Source organism: Triticum aestivum, chromosome 6B (genome assembly GCF_018294505.1).
Source record: "Triticum aestivum cultivar Chinese Spring chromosome 6B, IWGSC CS RefSeq v2.1, whole genome shotgun sequence".
NCBI classification, from domain to species: domain Eukaryota; kingdom Viridiplantae; phylum Streptophyta; class Magnoliopsida; order Poales; family Poaceae; genus Triticum; species Triticum aestivum.
In genome coordinates, this window is record NC_057810.1 from 484,236,212 (window position 1) to 484,263,563 (window position 27,352).

A 27,352-nucleotide genomic window follows, 5' to 3' on the forward strand; every position below is an offset into this window, starting at 1 on the left:
ATGTGGTTACCGAATGTTGTTCGGAGTCTTGGATGAGATCCTGGACGTCACGAGGAGTTCCGGAATGGTCCAGAGGTAAAGATTTATATATGGGAAGTCCTGTTTTGGTCACCGGAAAAGTTTCAGGTTTTATCGGTAACGTACCGGGACCACCGGGAGGGTCCCGGGGGTCCACCAAGTGGGGCCACCATCCCCAGAGGGCTGCATGGGCCAAGTGTGGGAGGGGACCAGCCCTAGGTGGGCTGGTGCGCCCCCCCCCCCCACAAGGCCCAAGGCGCAGGGAAGAGTGGGAGGGGGGCAAACCCTAGGGCAGATGGGCCCTAAGGCCCACCCCCGGTGCGCCTTCCCTCTTCCCCCTTCTGGCCGCCACCCAGATGGCATCTGGGGGCTGCCGCCACCCCTGGGGAGGGAACCCTAGAGGGGGCGCAGCCCCCTCCCCTCCCCCTATAAATAGTTGAGGTCTAGGGGCTGCCCAACAGATGAGTTTCACCTGGCGCAACCCTACCTCTCTCCCTCCTCCTCTCCCGCGGTGCTTGGCGAAGCCCTACTGGATCACCACGCTCCTCCATCACCACCACGCCGTTGTGCTGCTGCTGGATGGAGTCTTCCTCAACCTCTCCCTCTCTCCTTGCTGGATCAAGGCATGGGAGACGTCACCGGGTTGTACGTGTGTTGAACGCGGAGGTGCCGTCCGTTCGGCACTAGGATCTCCGGTGATTTGGATCACGACGAGTACGACTCCTTCAACCCCGTTCTCTTGAATGCTTCCGCTTAGCGATCTACAAGGGTATGTAGATGCACTCTCCTTCCCCTCGTTGCTGGTTTCTCCATAGATAGATCTTGGTGACACGTAGGAAAATTTTGAATTTTTGCTACGTTCTCCAACAGTGGTATCATGAGCTAGGTCTATTGCGTAGATTCTTTGCACGAGTAGAACACAAAGTAGTTGTGGGCGTTGATTTTGTTCAATATGCTTACCGTTACTATTCCAATCTTGTTTCGACAGTATTGTGGGATGAAGCGGCCCGGACCGACCTTACACGTACACTTAAGTGAGACAGGTTCCACCGACTGACATGCACTTGGTGCATAAGGTGGCTAGCGGGTGCTAGTCTCTCCCACTTTATTCGAAACGGATTCGATGAAAAGGGTCCTTATGAAGGGTAAATAGCAATTGACATATCATGTTGTGGTTTTTTGCGTAGGTAAGAAACGTTCTTGCTAGAAACCCATAGCAGCCACGTAAAACATGCAAACAACAATTAGAGGACGCCTAACTTGTTTTTGCAGGGTATGCTATGTGGTGTGATATGGACAAGAAGAATGTGATGAATGACATGTGATGTATGAGATTGATCATGTTCTTGTAATTGGAATCACGATTTGCATGTCAATGAGTATGACAACCGGCAGGAGCCATAGGAGTTGTCTTTATTTATTGTATGACCTGCGCGTCATTGAACAACACCATGTAATTACTTAAATTTATTGCTAACCGGTAGCCATAGTAGTAGAAGTAATAGTTGGCGAGACAACTTCATGAAGACACGATGATGGAGATCATGATGATGGAGATCATGGTGTCATGCCGGTGACGATGATGATCATGGAGCCCCGAAGATGGAGATCAAAAGGAGCAAAATGATATTGGCCATATCATGTCACTATTTGATTGCATGTGATGCTTATCATGTTTATGCATCTTATTTGCTTAGAACGACGGTAGTAAATAAGATGATCCCTCATTAAAATTTCAAGAAAGTGTTCCCCCTAACTGTGCACAGTTGCGAAAGTTCGTCGTTTCGAAGCACCACATGATGATCGGGTGTGATAGATTCTTACGTTCACATACAACGGGTGTAAGCCAGATTTACACACGCCAAACACTTAGGTTGACTTGACGAGCCTAGCATGTATAGACATGGCCTCGGAACACAAGAGACCGAAAGGTCGAGCATGAGTCGTATAGTAGATACGATCAACATGAAGATGTTCACCGATGATGACTAGTCCATCTCACGCGATGATCGGACACGGCCTAGTTGACTCGGATCATGTAATCACTTAGATGACTAGAGGGATGTCTATCTGAGTGGGAGTTCATAAGATGAACTTAATTATCCTGAACACAGTCAAAAACCCTTTGCAAATTATGTCATAGCTCACGCTTTAGTTCCACTATTTAGATATGTTCCTAGAGAAAATATAGTTGAAAGTTGACAGTAGCGATTATGCGGACAGTAGAAAGCTTATGTCCTTAATGCACCGCTCAGTGTGCTGAACCCCAAACATCATTTGTGGATGTTGCAAACATCGGACATACACGTTTTGATAACTACGTGATAGTTCAGTTAAACGGTTTAGAGTTGAGGCACCAAAGACGTTTTCGAAACGTCACGGAACATATGAGATGTTTTGAGGGCTGAATTTGGGATTTCAGGCTCGTGCCCACGTCAAGAGGTATGAGACCTCCGACGATTTTCTTAGCCTGCAAACTAAGGGAGAAAAGCTCAATCGTTGAGCTTGTTCTCAGATTGTCTGAGTACAACAATCACTTGAATCGAGTGGGAGTTGATCTTCCAGATGAGATAGTGATGTTTCTCCAAAGTCATTTCCACCAAGCTGCTAGAGCTTCGTGATGAACTATAACATATCAGGGATAGATATGATGATCCTTGAGGTATTCGCGATGTTTCACACCGCAAAATTAGAAATCAAGAAGGAGCATCAATTGTTGATGGTTGGTGAAACCACTAGTTTCAAGAAGGGCAAGGGCAAGAAGGGATACTTCATTAAACGGCAAATCAGCTGCTGCTCTAGTGAAGAAACCCAAGGTTGAACCCAAACCCGAGACTAAGTGCTTCTGTAATAAGGGGAACAACCACTGGAGCAGAATTACCCTAGATACTTGGTAGATGAGAAGGCTGGCAAGGTCGATAGAAGTATATTGGATATACATTATGTTAATGTGTACTTTACTAGTACTCCTAGTAGCACCAGGGTATTAAGATACCGGTTCGGTTGCTAAGTGTTAGTAACTCGAAATAAAAGAGCTACGGAATAAACGAAGACTAGCTAAAGGTGAGCTGACGATATGTGTTAGAAGTGTTTCCAAGTTTGATGTGATCAAACATCGCGAGCTCCCTCTACCATCAAGATTAGTATTAAACCTGAAAAATTGTCATTTGGTGTTTGCGTTGAGCATAGACATGATTGTATTATGTCTATCGCAATACGGTTATTCATTTAAGGAGAATAATGGTTACTCTATTTATTTGAATAATACCTTCAATGGTCTTGCACCTAAAGGAATGGTTTATTGAATCTCGATCATAGTGATACACATTTTCATGCCAAAAGATATAAGATAGTAATGATAGTACCACTTACTTGTGGCACTGCCATGTAAGTCATATTGGTATAAAACGCATGAAGAAGCTCCATGTTGATGGATCTTTGGACTCACTCGTTTTTGAAAAGTTTGAGACATGCAAACCATGTCTATTGGTATGTACGCATGAAGAAACTCCATGCAGATGGATCGTTTGGACTCACTTGATTTTGAATCACTTGAGACATGCAAATCATACCACATGGGCAAGATGAGTAAAAAGCCTCGTTTTCAGTAAGATGGAACAAGAGAGCAACTTGTTGGAAGTAATACATTTTGATGTGTGATGTCCAATGAGTGTCGAGGCACGCAGTGGATATCGTTATGTTCTTACTTCACAGATGATTTGAGTAGATGCTAAGTGTATTTACTTGATGAAACACAAGTCTGAATCATTGAAAGGTTCAAGTAATTTCAGAGTGAAGTTGAGGATCATCGTGACAAGAGGATAAAATGTCTATGATATGATCATAGAGATGAGTATCTGAGTTACGAGTTTGGCACGCAATTAAGACATTGTGGAGATTGTTTCACAACCAATACCACCTGGAACACCATAGTGTGATGGTGTGTCCGAACATCATAACTACACCCTATTGGATATGGTGCATACCATGATGTCTCTTATCGAATTACCACTATCGTTTATGGGTTAGGCATTAGAGACAACCACATTCACTTTAAATAGGGCACCACGTAATTTTGTTGAGATGACACCGTATGAACTATGGTTTAGAGAAACCTAAGTTGTCATTTCTTAAAGGTTTGGGGCTGCAACGCTTATGTGAAAAAGTTTCAGGTTGATAAGCTCGAACCCAAAGCGGATAAAATGCATCTTCATAGGACACCCAAAACAGTTGGGTATACCTCCTAATTCATATCCGAAAGCAATAGGGATTGTTTCTTGAATCGGGTCCTTTCTCGAGGAAAAGTTTGTCTCGAAAATTGAGTGGGAGGATGGTGGAGACTTGATGAGGTTATTGAACCGTCACTTCAACAAGTGTGTAGCAGGGCACAGGAAGTTGTTCCTGTGGCGCCTACACCAATTGAAGTAGAAGCTTATGATAGTGATCATGAAGTTTTGGATCAAGTCACTACCGTACCTCGTAGGGTGACAAGGATGCGTACCACTTCAGAGTGGTACAGTAATCCTGTCTTGAAGGTCATAGTGCTAGACAACAATGAACCTACGAGCTATGGAGAAGCGATGGTGGGCCCATATTCCGACAAATGGTTAGAAGCCGTGAAATCCGAGATAGGATCCATGTATTAGAACAAAGCATGGACTTTGGTGGACTTGACCGATGATCGGCAAGCCATTGAGATAAATGGATCTTTAAGAAGAAGACGGACGTGGACGGTAATGTCATCGTCTATGAAGCTCGACTTGTGGCGAAGAGTTTTTCACAAGTTCAAGGAGTTGACTACGATGAGATCTTCTCATCCATAGCGATGCTTAAGTCCATCAGAATCATGTTAGCATTATCTGCATTTATGAAATGTACCAGATGGATGTCAAAACGAGTTTCCTTACCAGTCTTCATAAGGAAAGGTTGTATGTGATACAATCAGAAAGTTTTTGTCGATCCCAAGGATGCTAAAAGGTATGTTGGCTCCAGCGATCCTTCTAAGGACTGGAGTAAGCATCTCGGAGTTGGAATGTGCGCTTTGATGAGATGATCAAAGATTTTGGGTTTATACAAAGTACATGAGAAACTTGTATTTCCAAAGAAGTGAGTGGGAGCACTATAGAATTTCTGATGAGTATATGATGTTGACATATTGTTGATCAGAAATGATGTAGAATTTCTGGAAAGCATATAGGGTTATTTGAAAGGTGTTTTTCAATAGAAAACCTGGATTAAGCTACTTGAGCATCGAGCATCAAGATCTATGAGGATAGATCAAAAATGCTTAATGGTACTTTCAAATGAGCATATACCTTGACATGATCTTGAAGGTGTTCAAGATGGATCAGTCAAAGAAGGATTTCTTGCCTGAGATGTAAGGTATGAAGTTAAGACTTAAAGCTCGACCATGGCAGAAAAGAGAGAAAGGACGAAGGTCGTCCCCTATGCCTTAGACGTAGGCTCTACAGTATGCTATGCTGTGTACCGCACCTGATGTGTGCCTTGCTACATATCTGGCAAGAGGGTACAAAGGTGATCAAGGAGTGGATCACTAGATAGTGGTCAAAATTATCCTTAGAGGAATAAGGATTTGTTTCTCGATTATGGAGGTGATAAAGAGTTCGGCGTAAAGGGTTACAATGATGCAAGCTTTAACACCTATCTGAATGACTCTGAGTAGCAAACCGAATATCTATAGAGGAGCAACCATTTGGAATAGCTCCAAGTGGAGCGTGGAAGCAGCACTTACAATATGACCTAGAGATTTGCGAAGTACATACGGATATGAATGTTGCAGACCCGTTGACTAAAACTTCTCTCACAAGCAAAACATGATCAAACTCCAGAACACATTGAGTCATAATCACATGATGATGTGAACTAGTTTAATGACACTAGTAAACTCTTTTGATGTTGGTCACATGGCGATGTGACGTGTGAGTGTTAATCACATGGCGATGTGAACTAGATTATTGACTCTAGTGCAAGTGGGAGACTGTTGGAAATATGCCCTAGAGGCAATAATAAATTAGTTATTATTATATTTCCTTGTTCATGATAATCGTTTATTATCCATGCTATAATTGTATTGGTAGGAAACTCAGATACATGTGTGGATACATAGACAACACCATGGCCCTAGTAAGCCTCTAGTTGACTAGCTCGTTGATCAATAGATGGTTATGGTTTCCTGACCATGAACATTGGATGTCATTGATGATGGGATCACATCATTAGGAGAATGATGTGATGGACAAGACCCAATCCTAAGCCTAGCACAGAGATCGTGTAGTTCGTATGCTAAAGCTTTTCTAATGTCAAGTATCTTTTCCTTAGACCATGAGATTGTGCAACTCCCGGATACCGTAGGAATGCTTTGGGTGTACCAAACGTCACAATGTAACTGGGTGACTATAAAGGTGCACTACAGGTATCTCCAAAAGTGTCTGTTGGGTTGGCACGAATCAAGACTGGGATTTGTCACTCCGTGTGACGGAGAGGTATCTCTGGGCCCACTCGGTAGGACATCATCACAATGTGCACAATGTGATCAAAGAGATGATCGCGGGATGATGTGTTACGGAACGAGTAAAGAGACTTGCCGGTAACGAGATTGAACAAGGTATCGGTATACCGATGATCGAATCTCAGGCAAGTATAATACCGCTAGACAAAGGGAATTGTATACGGGATTGATTGAGTCCTTGACATCGTGGTTCATCCGATGAGATCATCGTGGAACATGTGGGAGCCAACATGGGTATCCAGATCCAGCTGTTGGTTATTGACCGGAGAACGTCTCGGTCATGTCTGCATGGTTCCCGAACCCGTAGGGTCTACACACTTAAGGTTTGATGACGCTAGGGTTATAAAGGAAGTTTGTATGTGGTTACCGAATGTTGTTCGGAGTTCCGGATGAGATCTCGGACGTCACGAGGAGTTCCGGAATGGTCCGGAGGTAAAGATTTATACATGGGAAGTCCTGTTTTGGTCACCGGAAAAGTTTCGGGTTTTATCGGTAACGTACCGGGACCACCGGGAGGGTCCCGGGGGTCCACCAAGTGGGGCCACCATCCCTGGAGGGCTGCATGGGCCAAGTGTGGGAGGGGACCAGCCCCAGGTGGGCTGGTGCGCCCCCCCCCCACAAGGCCCAAGGTGCAGGGAAGAGTGGGAGGGGGGCAAACCCTAGGGCAGATGGGCCCTAAAGCCCACCCCAGGTGCGCCTCCCCTCTTCCCCCTTCTGGCCGCCACCCAGATGGCATCTGGGGGCTGCCTCCACCCCTGGGGAGGGAACCCTAGAGGGGGCGCAGCCCCCTCCCCTCCCCCTATAAATAGTTGAGGTCTAGGGGCTTCCCAACAGATGAGTTTCACCTCTCCCTGGCGCAGCCCTACCTCTCCCTGGCGCAGCCCTACCTCTCTCCCTCATCCTCTCCCGCGGTGCTTGGCGAAGCCCTGCTGGATCACCACGCTCCTCCATCACAACCACGCCGTTGTGCTGCTGCTGGATGGAGTCTTCCTCAACCTCTCCCTCTCTCCTTGCTGGATTAAGGCATGGGAGATGTCACCGGGTTGTACGTGTGTTGAACGCGGAGGTGCCGTCCGTTCGGCATTAGGATCTCCGGTGATTTGGATCACGACGAGTACGACTCCTTCAACCCTGTTCTCTTGAACGGTTCCGCTTAGCGATCTACAAGGGTATGTAGATGCACTCTCCTTCCCCTCGTTGCTGGTTTCTCCATAGATAGATCTTGGTGACACGTAGGAAAATTTTGAATTTCTGCTACGTTCTCCAACACATGGCTCATGCTCATGTATTGCGTGAAAGTTGAAAAAGTTTGAGATTATTAAAGTATGAAACAATTGCTTGGCTTGTCATCGGGGTTGTGCATGATTAAATACTTTGTGTGATGAAGATAGAGCATAGCCAGACTATATGATTTTGTAGGGATAACTTTCTTTAGCCATGTTATTTTGAGAAGACATGATTACTTTGATTAGTATGCTTGAAGTATTACTATTTCTTATGTCAATATGAACTTTTATTTTGTATTCCTTTGGATCTGAACATTCATGCCACAATAAAGAAAATTACATTATGAATTATGCTAGGTAGCATTCCACATCAAAAATTCTCTTTTTATCATTTACCTACTCGAGGACGAGCAGGAATTAAGCTTGGGGATGCTTGATACGTCTCCAACGTATCTATAATTTTTGATTGTTCCATGCTATTATATTACCCCTTTCGGATGTTTATGGGCTTTATTTTACACATTTATATCATTTTTGGGACTAACCTACTAACCGGAGGCCCAGCCCATATTGCAGTTTTTTTTGCCTATTTCAGTATTTCGAAGAAAAGGAATATCAAACGGAGTCCAAACGGAATGAAACCTTCGGGAGCGTGATTTTCGGAACAAACATGATCAGGAGAGCTTGGAGTGCAAGTCAAGAAGCTCCCGAGGGCCCCATGAGATAGGGGGCCGCGCCCCCCTGTAGGGCATGCCCCCTATCTTGTGGGCCCCTCGGGCGGCCACGAGATAGGGGGCCGCGCCCTCCTATATATACCTACGCACCCCGAAAACATCCAGGAGCACCACGAAACACAATTTCCACCATCTTAACCTTCTGTATCCGCGAGATCCCATCTTGGAGCCTTTGCCGGCACTCTGCCGGAGGGGCAATCAACCACGGAGGGCCTCTACATCAACATATTTGCCCCTCCGATGAGTTGTGAGTAGTTTACCACAGACCTACGGGTCCATAGTTATTAGCTAGATGGCTTCTTCTCTCTTTTTGGATCTCAATACAATGTTCTCCCCCTCTCTTGTGGAGATCTATTCGATGTAAACTGTTTTTGCGGTGTGTTTGTCGAGATCCGATGAATTGTGGGTTTATGATCAAGTTTATCTATGAATAATATTTGAATCTTCTCTGAATTTTTTATGTATGATTGAGTTATCTTTGCAAGTCTCTTCGAATTATCAGTTTGGTTTGGCCTACTAGATTTGTCTTTCTTGCCATGGGAGAAGTGCTTAGCTTTGGGTTCAATCTTGTGGTGTTCTTACCCAGTGACAGAAAGGGTTGCAAGACACGTATTGTATTGTTGCCATCGAGGATAACAAGATGGGGTTTATATCATATTGCATGTGTTTATCCCTCTACATCATGTCATCTTGCTTAATGCGTTACTCTGTTCTTATGAACTTAATACTCTAGATGCAGGTAGGAGTCGGTCGATGTGTGGAGTAATAGTAGTAGATGCAGGCAGGAGTCGGTCTACTTGTTATGGACGTGATGCCTATATACATGATCATGCCTAGATAATCTCATAACTATGCGCTTTTCTATCAATTGCTCGACAGCAACTTGTTCACCCACCGTAATATTTATGCTATCTTGAGAGAAGCCTCTAGTGAAACCTATGGCCCCGGGTCTATCTCTTATCATATTTGCTTTCAATCTACCTTTATTTGCATCTTTACTTTTTGCATCTATCTTACAAAATACCAAAAATATATCTATCTTATCATACTATCTTTATCAGATCTCACTTTCGCAAGTGGCCGTGAAGGGATTGACAACCCCTTTATTGCGTTGGTTGCGAGTTCTCAGTTTGTATGTATAGGTGCGTGGGACTTTTGAGGAGCCTCCTACTGGATTGATACCTTCATTCTCAAAACTGAGGGAAATACTTACGCTACACTTTGCTGCATCACCCTCTCCTCTTCGAGGAAAACTAATGCAAGATCAAGACGTAGCAGTGATGCAAAGAAACGAGAGGGGAGAGTGTGTCCACGTACCCTCGTAGACCGAAAGCGGTGTTGGAAATATGCCCTAGAGGCAATAATAAAAGGATTGTTATTATATTTCCTTGTTCATGATGATTGTCTTTATTCATGCTATAATTGTATTATCCGAAAATCATAATACACGTGTGAATACATAGACCATAATATGTCCCTAGTAAGCCTCTAGTTGACTAGCTCGTTGATCAACAGATAGTCATGGTTTCCTGACTATGGACATTAGATGTCGTTGATAACGGGATCACATCATTAGGAGAATGATGTGATGGACAAGACCCAATCCTAAGCGTAGCACAAGATCGTGTAGTTCGTTTTGCTAGAGCTTTTCCAATGTCAAGTATCTTTTCCTTAGACCATGAGATCGTATAACTTCCGGATACCGTAGGAGTGCTTTGGGTGTACCAAACATCACAACGTAACTGGGTGACTATAAAGGTGCACTACAGGTATCTCCGAAAGTGTCCGTTGGGTTGACACGGATCGAGACTGGGATTTGTCACTCCGTATAACGGAGAGGTATCACTAGGCCCACTCGGTAGTGCGTCATCATAATGAGCTCAAAGTGACCAAGTGTCTGGTCATGGGATCATGCATTACGGTACGAGTAAAGTGACTTGCCAGTAACGGGACTGAACGAGGTATTGGGATACCGACGATCGAGTCTCGGGCAAGTAACATAGTGTCTGACAAAGGGAATAGTATACGGGGTTGCTTGAATCCTCGACATCGTGGTTCATCCGATGAGATCATCGAGGAGTATGTGGGTGCCAACATGGGTATCCAGATCCCGCTGTTGGTTATTGACCGGAGAGCCGTCTCGGTCATGTCTACATGTCTCCCGAACCCGTAGGGTCTACACACTTAAGGTTCGGTGACGCTAGGGTTGTATGAATATGAGTACGCAGCAAACCGAATGTTGTCCGGAGTCCCGGATGATATCCCGGACGTCACGAGGAGTTTCGGAATGGTCCGGAGGTAAAGAATTATATATAGGAAGTGTTGTTTCGGCCATCGGGAAAGTTTCGGGGTCACCCGGTATTGTACCGGGACCACCGGAAGGGTCCCGGGGGTCCACCGGGTGGGGCCACCTATCCCGGAGGGCCTCGTGGGCTGAAGTGGGAGGGGAACCAGCCCCTAGTGGGATGGTGCGCCCCCCCCCTGCCCCCTCCCCTGCGCCTAGGTTTGGAAACCCTAGGTGGGGGGCGCACCACTTGCCTTGGGGGGCACTCCACCCCCCTGGCCGCCGCCCCCCTTGGGAGATTGCATCTCCCAGTGCCGCCCCCCCTGGGGGCCTATATAAAGGAGGGCAAGGGGGAGGGCAGCCGCACCCTGTGTCTTGGCGCCTCCCTCCCCCTGCTACACCTCGTCCTCCTCCCGCAGCAGCTTGGCGAAGCCCTGCCGGAGTTCTGCTGCATCCACCACCACGCCGTCGTGCTGCTGGATCATCATCAACCTCTCCTTCCCCCTTGCTGGATCAAGAAAGAGGAGACGTCACGCTGACCGTACGTGTGTTGAACGCGGAGGTGCCGTCCGTTCGGCGCTAGGATCTCCGATGATAGGATCACGACGAGAACGACTACCTCAACCCCGTTCTTTTGAACGCTTCCGCTCGCGATCTACAAAGTGGTATGTAGATGCATCTCTCCTTTCACTTGTTGCTTAGATGAACTCATAGATGGATCTTGGTGAAACCGTAGGAAAAAATTTATTTTCTGCAACGTTCCCCAACAGTGGCATCATGAGCTAGGTCTATGCGTAGTTCTCTATTGCACGAGTAGAACACAAATTTGTTGTGGGCATAGATCTTGTCAACTTGCTTGCCACTACTAGTCTTTTCTTGCTTCAGCGGTATTGTGGGATGAAGCAGCCCGGACCGACCTTACACGTACGCTTACGTGAGACAGGTTCCACCGACTGACATGCACTAGTTGCATAAGGTGGCTAGCGGGTGTCTGTCTCTCCCACTTTAGTTGGAGCGGATTCGACGAAAAGGGTCCTTATGAAGGGTAAATAGAAGTTGACAAAAATCACGTTGTGGTTATTCGTAGGTAAGAAAACGTTCTTGCTAGAACCCAATTGCAGCCACGTAAAAGATGCAACAACAATTAGAGGACGTCTAACTTGTTTTTGCAGCAATTGTCATGTGATGTGATATGGCCAGAAGTTGTGATGAATGATGAATGATATATTGTGATGTATGAGATCATGTTCTTGTAATAGGAATCACGACTTGCATGTCGATGAGTATGACAACCGGCAGGAGCCATAGGAGTTGTCTTTATTTTTTGTATGACCTGCGTGTCATTGAAGAACGCCATGTAAATTACTTTACTTTATTGCTAAACGTGTTAGCCATAGAAGTAGAAGTAGTCGTTGGCGTGACAACTTCATGAAGACACAGTGATGGAGATCATGATGATGGAGATCATGGTGTCATGCCAGTGACGGAGATGATCATGGAGCCCCGAAGATGGAGATCGAAGGAGCTATATGATATTGGCCATATCATGTCACTACTTTATATAATTGCATGTGATGTTTATTATGTTTATGCATCTTGTTTACTTAGAACGATGGTAGTAAATAAGATGATCCCTTATAACAATTTCAAGAAAGTGTTCTCCCCTAACTGTGCGCCGTTGCTAAAGTTCGTCGTTTCGAAGCACCACGTGATGATCGGGTGTGATAGATTCTTACGTTCACATACAACGGGTGTAAGACAGTTTTACACATGCAAAACACTTAGGGTTAACTTGACGAGCCTAGCATGTACAGACATGGCCTCGGAACACAGAGACCGAAAGGTCGAACATGAGTCGTATGGAAGATACGATCAACATGGAGATGTTCACCGATGATGACTAGTCCGTCTCACGTGATGATCGGACACGGCCTAGTCGACTCGGATCGTGTAACACTTAGATGACTAGAGGGATGTCTAATCTGAGTGGGAGTTCATTAAATAATTTGATTAGATGAACTTAATTATCATGAACCTAGTCTAAAACCTTTTGCAAAATATGTCTTGTAGATCAAATGGCCAACGCTCATGTCAACATGAACTTCAACGTGTTCCTAGAGAAAACCAAGCTGAAAGATGATGGCAGCAACTAGGACTGGGTCCAAAACCTGAGGATCATCCTCATAGCAGCCAAGAAAGCATATGTCCTAGATGAACCGCTAGGTGAAGCACCCATCCCAGAGAACCAAGACGTTATGAACGCTTGGCAGTCACGTGCTGATGATTACTCCCTCGTTCAGTGCGGCATGCTTTACAGCTTAGAACCGGGGCTCCAAAAGCGTTTTGAGAAACACAGAGCATATGAGATGTTCGAGGAGCTGAAAATGGTTTTCCAAGCTCATGCCTGGGTCGAGAGATATGAAGTCTCCGACAAGTTCTATAGTTGTAAGATGGAGGAAAACAGTTCTGTCAGTGAGCATATACTCAAAATGTCTGGGTTTCACAACCGCCTGTCCCAGCTGGAGATCAACCTCCCGGACGAGGCGGTCATTGACAGAATCCTTCAGTCGCTCCCACCGAGCTACAAGAGCTTTGTGTTGAACTACAATATGCAGGGGATGGTGAAGACCATTCCTGAAGTATTTTCCATGCTGAAGTCGGGAGAGGTTGAAATCAAGAAAGAACATCAAGTGTTGATGGTCAATAAGACCACTAAGTTTAAAAAGGGCAAGGGTAAGAAGAACTTCAAGAAGGACGACAAAGATGTTGCCGCGCCTGGTAAGCCAGCTGCCGGGAAGAAGTCAAAGAATGGACCCAAGCCTAAGACTGAGTGCTTTTATTGCAAGGGGAAGGGTCACTGGAAGCGGAACTGCCCCAAATACTTAGCGGACAAGAAGGCCGGCAACACTAAAGGTATATTTGATATACATGTAATTGATGTGTACCTTACCAGTACTCGTAGTAACTCCTGGGTATTTGATACCGGTGTCGTTGCTCATATTTGTAACTCACAGCAGGAGCTGTGGAATAAGCAGAGACTGGCGAAGGACGAGGTGACGATGCGCGTCGGGAATGGTTCCAAGGTCGATGTGATCGCCGTTGGCACGCTACCTCTACATTTACCCACGGGATTAGTTATGAACCTCAATAATTGTTATTTAGTGCCAAGTTTGAGCATGAACATTGTATCTGGATCTCGTTTAATACGAGATGGCTACTCATTTAAATCCGAGAATAATGGTTGTTCTATTTATATGAGAGATATGTTTTATGGTCATGCCCCGATGGTCAATGGTTTATTCTTAATGAATATCGAACGTAATGTTACACATATTCATAGTGTGACCAAAAGATGGAAAGTTGATAACGATAGTCCCACATACTTGTGGCACTGCCGCCTTGGCCACATTGGTGTCAAGCGCATGAAGAAGCTCCATGCTGATGGGCTCTTAGAGTCTCTCGATTATGAATCATTTGACACATGTGAACCATGCCTCATGGGCAAAATGACCAAGACTCCGTTCTCCGGAACAATGGAGCGAGCAACCAACTTATTGGAAATCATACATACCGATGTGTGCGGTCCAATGAGCGTTGAGGCTCGCGGAGGATATCGTTATGTTCTCACTCTCACTGATGACTTGAGTAGATATGGGTATGTCTACTTAATGAAACACAAGTCTGAGACCTTTGAAAAGTTCAAGGAATTTCAGAATGAGGTAGAGAATCAACGTGACCGAAAGATAAAGTTCCTACGATCAGATCGTGGAGGAGAATACTTAAGTCACGAATTTGGTACACACTTAAGGAAATGTGGAATCGTTTAACAACTCATGCCGCCTGGAACACCTCAGCGTAACGGTGTGTCCGCACGTCGTAATCGCACTCTATTGGATATGGTGCGATCTATGATGTCTCTTACCGATTTACCGCTATCATTTTGGGGATACGCTCTAGAGACAGCTACATTCACTTTAAATAGGGCACCGTCTAAATCCGTTGAGACGACACCGTATGAATTATGGTTTGGGAAGAAACCTAAGCTGTCGTTTCTAAAAGTTTGGGGATGCGATGCTTATGTCAAGAAATTACAACCTGAAAAGCTCGAACCCAAGTCGGAAAAGTGCGTCTTCATATGATACCCCAAGGAAACCATTGGGTATACCTTCTACTTAAGATCCGAGGGCAAGACCTTTGTTGCCAAGAACGGATCCTTTCTGGAAAAAGAGTTTCTCTCGAAAGAAGTAAGTGGGAGGAAAGTAGAACTCGATGAAGTACTACCTCTTGAACCAGAAAGTAGTACAGCTCAGGAAAATGTTCCTGTGGTGCCTACACCAACTGCAGAGGAAATTAATGATGATGATCAAGGTACTTCGGATCAAGTTGCTACAGAACCTCATAGGTCCACAAGGACACGTTCCACACCAGAGTGGTATGGCAACCCTGTCCTGGAAATCATGTTGTTAGACAACGGTGAACCTTCGAACTATGAAGAAGCGACGACGGGCCCAGATTCCAACAAATGGCTTGAAGCCATGCAATCCAAGATAGAATCCATGTATGAAAACAAAGTATGGACTTTGACTGACTTGCCCGATGATCGCGAGCGATAGAAAACAAATGGATGTTTAAGAAGAAGACGGACGCGGATGGTAATATTACCGTCTATAAAGCTCGACTTGTCGCTAAGGGTTATCGACAAGTTCAAGGGGTTGACTACGATGAGACATTCTCTCCCATAGCGAAGCTGAAGTCCGTCTGAATCATGTTAGCAATTGCCGCATACTATGATTATGAGATATGGCAGATGGACGTCAAAACGGCATTCCTTAACGGGCATCTTAAGGAAGAACTGTATATGATGCAGCCGGAGGGTTTTGTCGATCTTAAGAATGCTAACAAAGTATGCAAGCTCCAGCGATCCATTTATGGGCTGGTGCAAGCATCTCGGAGTTGGAACATTCGTTTTGATGAGATGATCAAAGCGTTTGGGTTTATGCAGACTTATGGAGAAGCATGCGTTTACAAGAAAGTGAGTGGGAGCTCTGTAGCATTTCTCATATTATATGTAGATGACATACTTTTGATGGGAAATGATATAGAACTTTTGGACAGCATTAAGGCCTACTTGAATAAGTGTTTTTCAATGAAGGACCTTGGAGAAGCTGCTTACATATTAGGCATCAAGATCTATAGGGATAGATCGAGACGCCTCATAGGTCTTTCACAAAGCACATACCTTGATAAGATTTTGAAGAAGTTCAAAATGGATCAGTCCAAGAAAGGGTTCTTGCCTGTATTGCAAGGTGTGAGATTGAGCTCGGCTCAATGCCCGACCACGCCAAAAGATAAAGAAGAGATGAGTGTCATCCCCTATGCTTCAGCCATAGGATCTATTATGTATGCCATGCTGTGTACCAGACCTGATGTAAACCTTGTCGTGAGTTTGGTAGGAAGGTACCAAAGTAATCCCGGCAAGGAACACTGGACAGCGGTCAAGAATATTCTAAAGTACCTGAAAAGGACAAAGGACATGTTTCTCGTTTATGGAGGTGACGAAGAGCTCGCCGTAAAGGGTTACGTCGATGCTAGCTTTGACACAGATCTAGATGACTCTAAGTCACAAACCGGATACGTGTATATGTTGAATGGTGGAGCAGTAAGCTGGTGCGGCTGCAAGCAGAGCGTTGTGGCGGGATCTACATGTGAAGCAGAGTACATGGCAGCCTCGGAGGCAACGCATGAAGCAATATGGGTGAAGGAGTTCATCACCGACCTAGGAGTCATACCCAATGCGTCGGGGCCGATCAAACTCTTCTGTGACAACACTGGAGCTATTGCCCTTGCCAAGGAGCCCAGGTTTCACAAGAAGACCAGGCACATCAAGCGTCGTTTCAACTCCATCCGTGAAAATGTTCAAGATGGAGACATAGATATTTGCAAAGTACATACGGATCTGAATGTCGCAGATCCATTGACTAAACCTCTCTCGCGAGCAAAACATGATCAGCACCAGAACTCTATGGGTGTTCGATTCATCACAATGTAACTAGATTATTGACTCTAGTGCAAGTGGGAGACTATTGGAAATATGCCCTAGAGGCAATAATAAAAGGATTATTATTATATTTCCTTGTTCATGATGATTGTCTTTATTCATGCTATAATTGTATTATCCGGAAATCGTAATACACGTGTGAATACATTGACCATAATATGTCCCTAGTAAGCCTCTAGTTGACTAGCTCGTTGATCAAGAGATAGTCATGGTTTCCTGACTATGGACATTAGATGTCGTTGATAATGGGATCACATCATTAGGAGAATGAAGTGATGGACAAGACCCAATCCTAAGCGTAGCACAAGATCGTGTAGTTCGTTTTGCTAGAGCTTTTCCAATGTCAAGTAGCTTTTCCTTAGACCATGAGATCGTGTAACTCCCGGATACCGTAGGAGTGCTTTTGGTGTACCAAACGTCACAACGTAACTGGGTGACTATAAAGGTGCACTACAGGTATCTCCGAAAGTGCCTGTTGGGTTGACACGGATCGAGACTGGGATTTGTCACTCCGTATAACGGAGAGGTATCACTGGGCCCACTCGGTAGTGCATCATCATAATGAGCTCAAAGTGACCAAGTGTCTGGTCACGGGATCATGCATTACGGTACAAGTAAAGTGACTTGCCGGTAACGAGACTGAACGAGGTATTGGGATACCAACGATCGAGTCTCGGGCAAGTAACATACCGTCTGACAAAGGGAATAGTATACGGGGTTGCTTGAATCCTCGACATCATGGTTCATCTGATGAGATCATCGAGGAGTATGTGGGAGCCAACATGGGTATCCAGATCCCGCTGTTGGTTACTGACCGGAGAGCCGTCTCGGTCATGTCTACATGTCTCCCGAACCCGTAGGGTCTACACACTTAAGGTTCGGTGACGCTAGGGTTGTATGAATATGAGTATGCAGCAAACCGAATGTTGTTCGAAGTCCTGGATGAGATCCCGGACGTCACGAGGAGTTTCGGAATGGTCCGGAGGTAAAGAATTATATATAGGAAGTGCTGTTTCGGCCATCGGGAAAGTTTCGGGGTCACCCGGTATTGTACCGGGACCACCGGAAGGGTCCCGGGGGTCTACCGGGTGGGGCCACCTATCCCGGAGGGTCCCGTGGGCTGAAGTGGGAGGGGAACCAGCCCCTAGTGGGCTGGTGCGCCCCCCCCCTTGCCCCCCCCCCCCGCGCCTAGGGTTGGGAACCCTAGGTGGGGGGGGCGCACCACTTGCCTTGGGGGGCACTCCACCCCCCTGGCCGCCGCCCCCCTTGGGAGATTGCATCTCCCAGGGCCGACGCCCCCCCTGGGGGCCTATATAAAGGAGGGCAAGGGGGAGGGCAGCCGCACCCTGTGTCTTGGCGCCTCCCTCCCCCTGCTACACCTCGTCCTCCTCCCGCAGCAGCTTGGCAAAGCTCTGCCGGAGTTCTACTGCATCCACCACCACGCTGTCGTGCTGCTGGATCATCATCAACCTCTCCTTCCCCCTTGCTGGATCAAGACGGAGGAGACGTCACGCTGACCGTATGTGTGTTGAACGCGAAGGTGCCGTCCGTTCGGCGCTAGGATGTCCGGTGATAGGATCACGACGAGAACGACTACGTCAACCCCGTTCTTTTGAACGCTTCCGCTCGCGATCTACAAAGTGGTATGTAGATGCATCTCTCCTTTCACTCGTTGCTTAGATGAAATCATAGATGGATCTTGGTGAAACCGTAGGAAATTTTTTATTTTCTGCAACGTTCCCCAACAAGCGGAAGCGTTTAGTTAATGTAGTTGATGTAGTCGAACGTCTTCGCGATCCAAACGATCAAGTACCAAACGCACGACACCTCCGTGATCTGCACACGTTCAGCTCGGTGACGTCCCTCAAACTCTAGATCCAGCTGAGGCCGAGGGAGAGTTCCGTCAGCAGGACGGTATGGTGAAGGTGATGATGAAGTTACCGGCGCAGGGCTGTGCCTAAGCACTACGACGATATGAATGAGGTGGGAAACTATGGAGGGGGGCACCGCACACGGCTAAAGATCAACTTGTGTGTCTATGGGGTGCCCCCTCCCCGTATATAAAGGAGGAGAGGAGGGGGCCAGCCGGTCACAAGGGGCGCGCCCAAGAGGGGGAGTCCTACTCCAAGCAGGAGTAGGTTCCCCCTTTCCTAGTCCAACTAGGAGGAGAAGGAAGGAGAGGGAGAGGGAGAGGGAAAGAGGGGCCGCAGCCCCTCCTCTTGTCCTATTCGGACTCCCCTTGGAGGGGGGCGCCACCTCCTGGTGCGGCCCTCTATCTCCCCTATAGGCCCACTAAGGGCCATTACTTCCCAGGGAGGGGGGGGGTCCGGTTTTATCCGAAACTATCCGGAACACTTCCGGTGTCCGAATAACATGGTCCAATATATCAATCTTTATGTCTCAACCATTTCGAGACTCCTCATCATGTCCGTGATCTTATCTGGGACTCCGAACAACCTTGGGTACATCATATCACATAAACTCATAATACCAATAGTCATCGAACGTTAAGCGTGCGGACCCTACGGGTTCGAGAACTATGTAGACATGACCGAGACACGTCTCCGGTCAATAACCAATAGCGGAACCCGGATGCTCATATTGGTTCCTACATATTCTACGAAGATCTTTATCGGTCAAACCACATAACAACATACGTTGTTCCCTTTGTCATCGGTATGTTACTTGCCCGAGATTAGATCATCGGTATCATCATACCTAGTTCAATCTCGTTACCGGCAAGTCTCTTTACTCGTTCCGTAATACTTCATCCCGCAACTAACTCATTAGTTACAATGCTTGCAAGGCTTATAGTGATGAGTATTACCGAGAGGGCCCAGAGATACCTCTCTGAAACACGGAGTGACAAATCCTAATCTTGATCTATGCCAACCCAACAAACACCTTCGGAGACACCTGTAGAGCACCTTTATAATCATCCTTTTACGTTGAGACGTTTGATAGCACACAAAGTGTTCCTCCAGCATTCTGGAGTTGCATAATCTAATAGTCTGAGGAACTTGTATAAGTCATGAAGAAAGCAGTAGCAATGAAACTGTAATGATCGTAATGCTAAGCTAACGGATGGGTCATGTCCATCACGTCATTCTCCTAATGATGTGATCCCGTTTATCAAATGACAACACATGTCAATGGTTAGGAAACTTAACCATCTTTGATTAACGAGCTAGTCAAGTAGGAGCATACTAGGGACACTTTGTTTTTTCTATGTATTCACACATATATGAAGTTTCCGGTTAATACAATTCTAGTATGAATAATAAACATTTATCATGATATAAGGAAATATAAATACCAACTTTATTATTGCATCTAGGGCATATTTCCTTCACAGGCCAGACTAGGTGCCTTCGAATTGATCTATGAACCCAGCTTGAAAATCACCCTAGCTGCCAATGGACCCAGGCACGAGGGTGTTTAACCAAGCCCAAGCGGACCCCTTTAGCATGAGGGCTATATGCTTGACGGCGTGTCAAATCGTCGTTAGCCACGTGGACCACGATAATATAGTCGGTTACCCAAACCCCAGTGTCCCGGCTCCCGTCATACTTGTTCACCTCATCTAGCTTGAAACTCCGTGGGAAAATGTGGCAGACAATCTCATAAGTGAAGTAGGTCGGATACATTATGGAGGGACCTGTGGATGAGGAGCGAAGAGCATTTATAGTGTGTCCGCATCATCTAGGACAGCTACATAATCGTACTTGTTGAACAGTAAAAGGTCTTTCTCCCAAGCTTTCGGGATTTAGCAACAGTAAATGCGATGACACGTTATCATTACCAGGGGATTATTTTAGCTTAATTATCAGGTCATTACAATAATAATACTCATGTCATTCAAGAATGTTCACGAGTTTCAAAAATGCGTTTGTAACATTTTCAAAAAAAGTGTGTACAATGTAAAAATATTTGCTTGTTTGTAAAAAAATGTGTTATACCCTTAAAGTAATGTTCCTGTAGTTTTATAAAATGTCTATTATCATTTAGAAAATGTGAAACATGTATTTGGAAAAATATTACCTTGTATTCAAAAAGTTTGGAAAATATTTATTTGAAAAATGTACATAATGTATTTGAAAATATCAAAAGTTTACTAAAAAAATATTTCATATGTGCATTAAAAATGTACATTGAGTATTGAGAAAAAATAGACATTTGTGGGATGGAAAAATGAAAAAAAAAAAGGCAAAGCGCGAGCGAGCGACTGCGCTAATGGGCCGGCCCAATTCATAAAATACAAGCTAAGTTCTCTCAAGGTTCAAAATAGACCGGGATTAGAGAGTTTGGTTTGCTGATTTTAGGGATTGGGAGTTCAGGGTTTGATTTAGCTTTCGTCTACAAGTTCAAGATTTGTTTTGAACTTTTTCCTCACTTTAATTAGGGAGTGAAAAAGTTATTTTCACCCTATTGTTTCTAAGAAAAAGTCAACATGCTTGCTATGCTTCACTTTGGAGGTGGCCTAAACGACTTCGCGAGAGATAAATCTCGCTTATAGTGAGATGGACGAAATCACTAGTTAAGGAGTACTCCTTGCGGAGATCACTCCAGCTCCCCAGGTTGCGACAAGTGGCGTGCGCGCCACTTGTCGCAACCTGGAAGTTTTCCCCTTTTTCGTAAATCCGTTTATTGAAAACGTTTTATCTCTTAAACCGTGCGTCCGAATCTCAATCCGCTTTCGCCGTTGGATTCCTCGCGTCGAGATATTCAAAACTAGATCCCATCTTGATTGGTTTTGATGAACTTTTTTTTCACGAAAAAAAATCGGTCAAAAAACTGAACCGGGAGCACGGATTTTTTCCCTTTCCGAAAGAGTCACGCCCGTACCTCTGACAAAATCACAACCGTGCCTCTCGCGAAAGGAAAAAAATAGAAAACACATTTTTTCCGTTTCGGGTGAGGCACGGCCGTGACTCTCGCGGAAGCAAAACCGTGCCTCTCGCGAAACAAAAAAAACAAAAAACATGTTTTTTTCGTTTCCAAGAGGCACGGCCGTGACTCTCGAGAAAGCACAACCGTGCCTCTCGCGGAAGTAAAACCATGCCTCTCGCGAAAGAAAAAAAACAGAAAACACGTTTTTTCCGTTTCCACGAGGCACGGCCGTGCCTCTTGCGAAAGCACAACCGTGACTCTCGCGAAAAAATCAAAACGTAAAAAAACGAAAAAATCCATTTAAAAAAGCCAAAAACGCGTGCAGAAAAATAAAGAACAAAAATTCAGAGGGAGCGTTCATAGCACAACACATGGCGAATGGCTAAGAGCGTGTCAAGTGGCTCTGATCATTGCAAGGCTCCCGAAGAAGCGCTCGTTAATTAGTTGCTCCCTAAGATGAAAGTAGGTCTGGTGTCAGGCACAGCGCGAGTGGGCTGACCCGCAAGGGAAACAATGTGCACATGATGACAACTTCGGCCCACATGTCGATGCAGGAAAGAGCTTCACTTTTATTAGGGAGAAAATTTTTATTTTCATCCTATTGCTTCTAAAAAAAGTCAGCCTGCCTGCTATACTTTACTTTGGAGGTGGCCTAAACGACTTCGCGAGAGATACATATCGCTTATAGTGAGGCGCAACGTGAGCGGGCTGGCCCACTAGCATATGGTTCCTCGCTGTAGGTTTGCTCACTGTAGGTCCAGTTTCCTTTTATTATATTCTCTTTTTTTTTACGTTTTCTTTGGATATTTTTATTTTTCACAGGTTTTCTTCAGTTTTTCCTTTTTCCTTCAGTTTTTCCTTTTTCTTTGTTGTAACTTTTATTTCCTTTGTTTTCACGGGTTTTTCTTTTCCTTCTTTTATGTTTGGTTTTCTTTATTTTTCTCGGTTTTCACAGATTTTTCCCTTTTTATGGTTTTTTGATTCTTTGTTTCTTTTTTCGGTTTTCATTGATTTTCTTCATTTCTTTTCTACCTTTTTTTTGAATTAAGGTGACATTTTTTTACATTGTGTTAACATTTTTCAAATTCACTACTTAATTTTTTGATTGATTTTATGTTTTGAAATATGTGTATTTACTAGCAAGATGGCCGTGCATTGCACGGAACATCAAGATGCATTTTTTACAAAACATCTATTGTGGTTGACCCATGCGAGAGTAACCCCATGTGTAAAAATTAATGATATCTTGAGAAAGAGGAGAGATAAGGTGAGGAGGAGTGAGGCGTGGTGGTGATTGGTGGTTGGTCTGGGCGGAGGCATCGGGATGGATGATGGCGGCATCGGCCACCATGCTAGATTGTTCCAGATGCTTCCTTTTTTAATTGCTCAACAATGAAGTTGTGGGAGATAAGGATAAACAAGTGAATGCCTTATCGGCAAATGTGAAAAGAGATGTGGGTATCTTTTTGCAAAATTGGCATAGCTTGCTTTTTATCCATCAGATATAAATCAGACGGTTTATATTGCAAGATGGCACACACACCATCATCACCAACTCCATTTTTTATAAGAGTAGACATAATATTTTTGAAAACAAGAATAAAATATCAAACAAAGCAAAAAAGGTGAAAAGACGAACTTAGCTGAAACCTACCTAGGTCGTCCCATTTTGTGAGGCCTGATGCAAGTGCTCGCTCCAACCCGAACTAAGCGGGTATAGGCATGCCGGAACGACTTCGGATGTCTTTAGTCGTAGTCTTAAGGCCTGAACTGTTGTTCTAACGCGGTAAGGCTTTCTGCTTATGATTGTTCAAGTACATGAGTGTGAGTCAATTTCTTGAGAGTCAGTGGCGGAGATAGTATCGAATTACACCTAGGGCTAAGCTTGTTTGAGTGATGCAGTATAGTTATTTCATACTCCCAATGTTCACTTTTATAAAATCTTGAAGACATTTCAGACAATGTGCAAAACAACACATTTTGAGTTGTCTGAAACGACTTAAAAAAGTGAACGGAGGGAGTATATTTTATAGGAAGGAATTACAAAATCCAATGTTACTAGGCCTAGGGCTATACTCCCAACTATTCGAGTAGGTCTGTCTCCGCCACTGTTGAGAGTATACATTTTGAAAACAGATTTCTTTTCAACAATGCATCCTTTGTGTTTTTCCAGGAAAGGACTCCGTCGGTTTCAAGTAAAAAAAAAAAAGAGGGCTCCCTCGGTTCCTGTGAGTACTGAGGCACGTATGACACTACAGGAGTTGTTTGCTCTTGTATGATCGCAACTTGTCACACAGGCAGATAGGCTGGACATTTTGTTAATAGTGCTAACACATGACCTCTTTTAGAATTTTACTATGTACACCACACGCTATATGTACAGAAGCTGCACGAATGTCCTCCGGGAGATCAGAACAAGAGCAGGCACAGCACTACAAACACAAAGAGGAAGAACAATAACTGATGCAAAGACCTCTCCACCTCCATGTGCTGCCGCCTCAGCCTAGGGCTCAGGTTTTGCAGCTCGCCCAGGGGGTAGCTCGGCGCCGGCGCCTGGCCACCGAACACCCAGGGGAGCAACGCCAGGGCCATCCCGCCGAGCACCCCGCCGGTCGTCGAGTTCATCGCATTCATTCCGCGCCCCTGGGCGGGAGGAGGGTACAGGATGTCGAACTGCGCGGCACCGACACGCGCGTGTCGGGATGAACGAGTCGGCGAATCGGGTTCCACGATCACACGCCGGTGGCTACTGCCACCGCTGGTTCGCGCGCTCTGTTGCTCGACGGCTCCCCGGTGCACGGTCGGCCGGCGCGGAAGGGCCGGGCGGAGCCGTGACTTGCCGGACCGGCTGCCGCCACGGCCGTAGAGCGGCACGAGCGAGTCCAGCGTGAGCGCGGCCTTGCACACGGGGCACGGCCGCCCTGCCGTCGAGATGGTGCCGCCGGCGGCGTCGCGGCGCAGCCACTCGTAGATGCAAGGCCAGCAGTAGAGATGGCCGCAGAGGGTGACCACCGGCTCCACCGCGAAGTCCAGGCAGATGTTGCAGTCGAAGCAGCCGGCGCGTGCCGCCGCCGGCGCGGCCCCGCTCACCCTCTTGGACGGATCATCCCTTGGCTCCTCGCTAACCTGATTCATCCTACTCTTGCACCTTCAACAGTTCACGGCGCTGCAAAAGGAACCAAAAGGTCGGTCGGATTACACAAACGAGAGAGACGCGCAGCGAGAAGATGGCCACTGAACAAAAAGCTCACCAATCAATAATTCAAGGTAGACATCTTGATCAAACCGTAGTGAGATTATCATGAATCCCACTAGAGCAGGGCAACTAACGAGAGGGACGGAGCAAGCCACGCAAACTGCACATTTGTGGCGCGCGGTGCCGTCCGGGTTCATGTGTGATGCCGTCGTGACAAGGTGGGCAGTGTCACCAAGATCCGAAAGGGACACATGCTACAACTGTAAGAAAGGGAACCATGGGGTTGCTTGGCCCAGAGAATTTGCAGGATATTGTTGTGTCGTAATCAGTCTAGCCAAACCTAAAGAGGGTCCCGTGCTAAACAAGGTACTACTAGTACTTCAGACAAGGGATAGAAAACGTTACGTAATGCACTATGTGACTGACCTTGGCAGTCTGCCTCTTGTGTCATTATTTATACTAGTACGTATACCACATAAGCCTTTTCTCTAATTATTTTTGGCATTTCCCTAACCTGCCTCTCAAGCGAATTAACGTGCGTCCTAGCTCCTAGACAATGACTTTGGATAAGGTCGCCAGATCACTGAAACACCGACCTGATGTTATCCTTGTTTTCTTTAAGACAAGACAAGACCAAGGAGACAGAATTGACCACACAGCGAATGGCAGGAAGGAGAATGCAATGCTATCATAATGATATTGCTGAAAGGGCAATAAAAAATGTCAGCGCTTTAACATTTTTCAGAGACTGAGTTGCGCATCACTTCTTTTTACTGGGTAACAATCATAAAGAAGCGATACAGCTTTGGCGGTATATACTCAACGGGACTGAACACAACAAAGCGCTCGGCTGCAAGCATATCTAGTGATCTTTGAGAAGACAAGAACAATAAACAAAGGGAAGGTAATGGTTGATAGGCTTGGTAACAAGGATATATAATTCGGCCAACAACTTTTGACTTAGTAGACCTCCAGGCACGTCCTTCTTATGCAGTTATTGGACTAAAAATCTGCGGCTATTAAGAACGCTGTTGGCATCATCAGGTACAGAGATGATGAACAGTGCGCAGTATGATGATCTAACAGTAGTCATGGATTCTCTTAATGGCTAATGGCACCCAAATTATTAAACCATATGCAGTATATCCTTGAAATGATATCTGAGCATTCATTTGCTCTTGGAGACCAGAAATTCCCACATCAATTGGAAGGAAGACCAACACAATCTGGTTGTTGAAGATAATAACAGTGCAGATTGATCTAGCAAAAATTAAAACCAGTAGAGCTATGAAAGAAACAAGCCTAGCCGCCTGGACTGAACCCAGAGACCCCAGAGCCAAGAACAGAGAAACTACTTATCAAAGCTATTATTGTAATTTAAGAAGGAGCCGAATCAAGAATAGTAAAGCTGCAACGTCACACGCTCATGAATCAAACCTAAAACGCAAAGCGTATCGCCAAGAACACAGCCATAACATTAGACACTTCTTTTGAAGGTAAAAAAAGAGTCGCCAGCATCGGATAAATGAATCCATGGACAAGGACGGACCTGCGATAGCAGCACGCGCACGGCTGACCTTCCGCCTCCCGTTCTCTCTCGGCGGGGCTCCGCGCGAAGAAGCCTTTGAGGCCAACTCCACCGCGCGAACCTATCTTGTCCGGCTCCGTTCGTTTGGGGTAAAAGGGACAAAAGAGACGGCCCAGCGCACGGCCTCAAACGGACAAATGTCCGGATTTCGTCCGTTTTCGACCCATCCCCGGCCTAAACTTGCGTTCGGTTTGGGGTGAAACGGACGCGCGCGGACGACCGCGACGCACGCCCTTGCCCCCCGCCCCCCCGTGGCCCGCCTGTCGGGGACACTAGCAGTCCCTCCGCTCCCCCAACGCTTCACCCTCTCTCCCCGCCCTGCCCCGCCGCCGGCGCCGCCCTATTCTCCGGCCGCCTCCTCACCGCGCAGCCCCCTGCCGTCCATACCAAACCAAGTCTGGACATGGCCGCCATCACGCCCGCGCTTTCGCCGTAGTTTTGGCCGTCGCCGTCCTTGCCGGTGCCGGAGGGGACACGACTGCCGGCGACGGACCACGGAGGCCGAGGTAGATTCCGACGAGAGCTCCAGAGCGGCCAGTAGCCGGCCGGCAACCACCCCTACTGCGTCCAGATGATCATCGCGGCCACTTCGCCACCGCGACCGCAAGGTGTTCGACCTTTTGCCAACAAAGGTATGGACAGTGGAGACAAGTTTTTCTTCAATCACTTCCTTTGTTCATCGGATGATTCGTCGTCGGATGATGAAGATCTTGTGGTGGCTGCACTGGTCGTTCACGACCATATTCAACGGCAGCTTCCTCAGTACAGGGGGTCACTCCCTGGTCGTGCTCCCAACCTGAACCGCAACAGGGAGAGAGGCCACGCCCTG

At 46.1% G+C, this 27,352-nt stretch overlaps 1 protein-coding gene across 2 annotated transcripts; it reads right to left on the bottom strand.

Annotated features, from left to right (window-relative positions):
- Positions 1-24,078: 24,078 nt before the first annotated feature.
- On the bottom strand, positions 24,079-26,602 carry LOC123134274 (E3 ubiquitin-protein ligase RMA1H1). Of its 2 annotated transcripts, none has more exons than XM_044553546.1 (2): positions 26,485-26,602; positions 24,079-24,905 (listed from the first exon to the last, which is right to left on the bottom strand). In XM_044553546.1, exon 2 carries the CDS (start codon positions 24,872-24,874, stop codon positions 24,149-24,151), a length of 726 nt encoding a protein of 241 aa, XP_044409481.1. In that variant the 5' UTR covers positions 24,875-24,905; positions 26,485-26,602; the 3' UTR covers positions 24,079-24,148. The 2 variants fall into 2 exon arrangements, with proteins under 2 accessions (XP_044409481.1, XP_044409480.1); XM_044553545.1 differs by lacking the exon at positions 26,485-26,602 and adding an exon at positions 24,991-25,399.
- Positions 26,603-27,352: the final 750 nt, after the last annotated feature.

Excerpts from the sequence above, each read along its gene's own strand:
- LOC123134274 (XM_044553546.1), bottom strand. The coding sequence starts at position 24,874 with ATGAATCAGGTTAGCGAGGAGCCAAGGGATGATCCGTCCAAGAGGGTG.